Raw genomic sequence first — 1727 nt, 5'->3', positions numbered from 1 at the left:
AAACGGATTTATTGTGCCTTGTTTTTTTTAACTATCTGGGAAGGTTTGGTGAGATCCTGGATTTATTTGAGCATGACACCCTCATTCAATAGGTAATTTAATTTAAAACTGATTGTGTTTGTTATTTGGGTTTTTTCGGTAGAATCTGATTTTATTTGAGCACGAAACGCCAATTAAATAGATAGCTTGGTTTAAAACGGATTTTTTTTATTATGTGGGTTTTTGGAGATAGAACCTGGATTGATCGGAGTGCAAAATTTTGAATTTTTTTTTTTTAAAAAAACAAACCTGCATAAATCCTTGGTGTACTTAAAAAATGATAGGATTAAAAGGACATTGTGCTCCCGGGAATGGAGCGATTTGTCAGGTTCTCGCTTTAAGGCTTTTCATGGGGTGGTGAGTTCCGCAGGTGAATTAGGACCTTTTTGGGGATTTTAAGGAATTGAATTTGGAGAATTGCAGAGGAAAATGTTGGTTTTCTTGCACGTAGGAACACGGCCTGGACTTCCAGCGTCTTTTGGACGCCAGCGATTACAAGGAGCTGTATCGGGAAGACATGATCCGCTGGGGCGAAGAACGACGCCAAAGCGATCCCGGTTTCTTTTGCCGCATTGTGGTGGAGGGCCTGACGCAACCCATCTGGGTAAGGGTTAGGGTGAATATGCAAGCGACTTACGACCGCAGTTCAGCCTAAAATTTCCGTTGCTCAGCGAGAAGGAAGCAAAGTGAATTTTGTCCCATTTTACGACCTTTCTCGCCAGCGTTCTTAAGTGAACCGCTGCTGTTGTTAAGTTAGAAACACGGTTGTTTAGTGAATCTGGCTTTCCCCCGTTGACTTTGCTTGTGGGAAGGTCGCAAAAGGGAGTCGAGTCGCAAAAGGGAGTCGCAAAAGGGGGACACTGTGACCGTCATAATATGAGTCAGTGGCCGAGTGTCTTAATTTTGATCCCGTGACCGCGGGGGTGCTACAATGGTCGTAAGGGTGAAAAAACATCCGTAAGTCCCTTTTTCCACTGACACAACTTCAAACGGTCACTAAACGAATCGTCGTAAGTCGAGGACTAGCTGAGGTTGCCTTGAGGACCGACTCACAACACCCTTGGTTCCTTGGCTGGGCTGGGCGAATGGGGCAAATCAACTTAAAACCAGGGAGGAGCAGAATGCGGCATTCGAACTCGGGTCCCCCAAGGGGTCATTTTTTTTTTCTCCTTTCTCTCCCTCTCCCAACCTTGCCACCCAGATTGTGTGTGACACCCGCCGATCCTCGGACGTGGAGTGGTTTCGAGACGTGTACGGGGACCTGGTGCAAGTCGTGAGGGTGATCGCCACGGAGGAGACGCGGCGAAGACGGAAATGGGTGTTTGTGGCAGGTAAAAGTGGGACGGTGCGAACGTGTCGGACGGACGCCTTGTGTGTGTGCGTGTTTGCAAAAGCCAGGGATGCTAAGTTTCTAGTCCTTAAGAAACTCTAGAGAACAGTGGATGGCAGCCTCTTCCAGTTGGGCGCCTTGTGTGTGTGCGTGTTTGCAAAAGCCAGGGCTGCTAAGTTTCTAGTCCTTAAGAAACTCTAGAGAACAGTGGATGGCAGCCTCTTCCAGCCGGGCGCCTTGGGTGTGTGCGTGTTTGCAAAAGCCAGGGATGCTAAGTTTCTAGTCCTTAAGAAACTCTAGAGAACAGTGGATGGCAGCCTCTTCCAGCCGGGCGCCTTGGGTGTGTGCGTGTTTGCAA

General features: G+C 47.8%; 1 protein-coding gene across 1 annotated transcript; it reads left to right on the top strand.

The window, feature by feature from the left end:
* Positions 1-490: 490 nt before the first annotated feature.
* LOC107302131 (phosphomevalonate kinase-like) lies at positions 491-1370 on the top strand (the record flags this gene model as incomplete). Its single annotated transcript, XM_015831251.1, has 2 exons — positions 491-643; positions 1241-1370. Coding segments are annotated over 2 exons (283 nt in total), but the record flags the coding sequence as incomplete, so codon positions are not given.
* Positions 1371-1727: the final 357 nt, after the last annotated feature.

The sequence above is a fragment of the Protobothrops mucrosquamatus genome, unplaced genomic scaffold (genome assembly GCF_001527695.2).
Source record: "Protobothrops mucrosquamatus isolate PMUCROS unplaced genomic scaffold, P.Mucros_1.0 scaffold28773, whole genome shotgun sequence".
NCBI lineage: Eukaryota > Metazoa > Chordata > Lepidosauria > Squamata > Viperidae > Protobothrops > Protobothrops mucrosquamatus.
The sequence above is the reverse complement of the archived record's forward strand: the minus strand, read 5'-3'. Positions and strand labels throughout refer to the sequence as shown.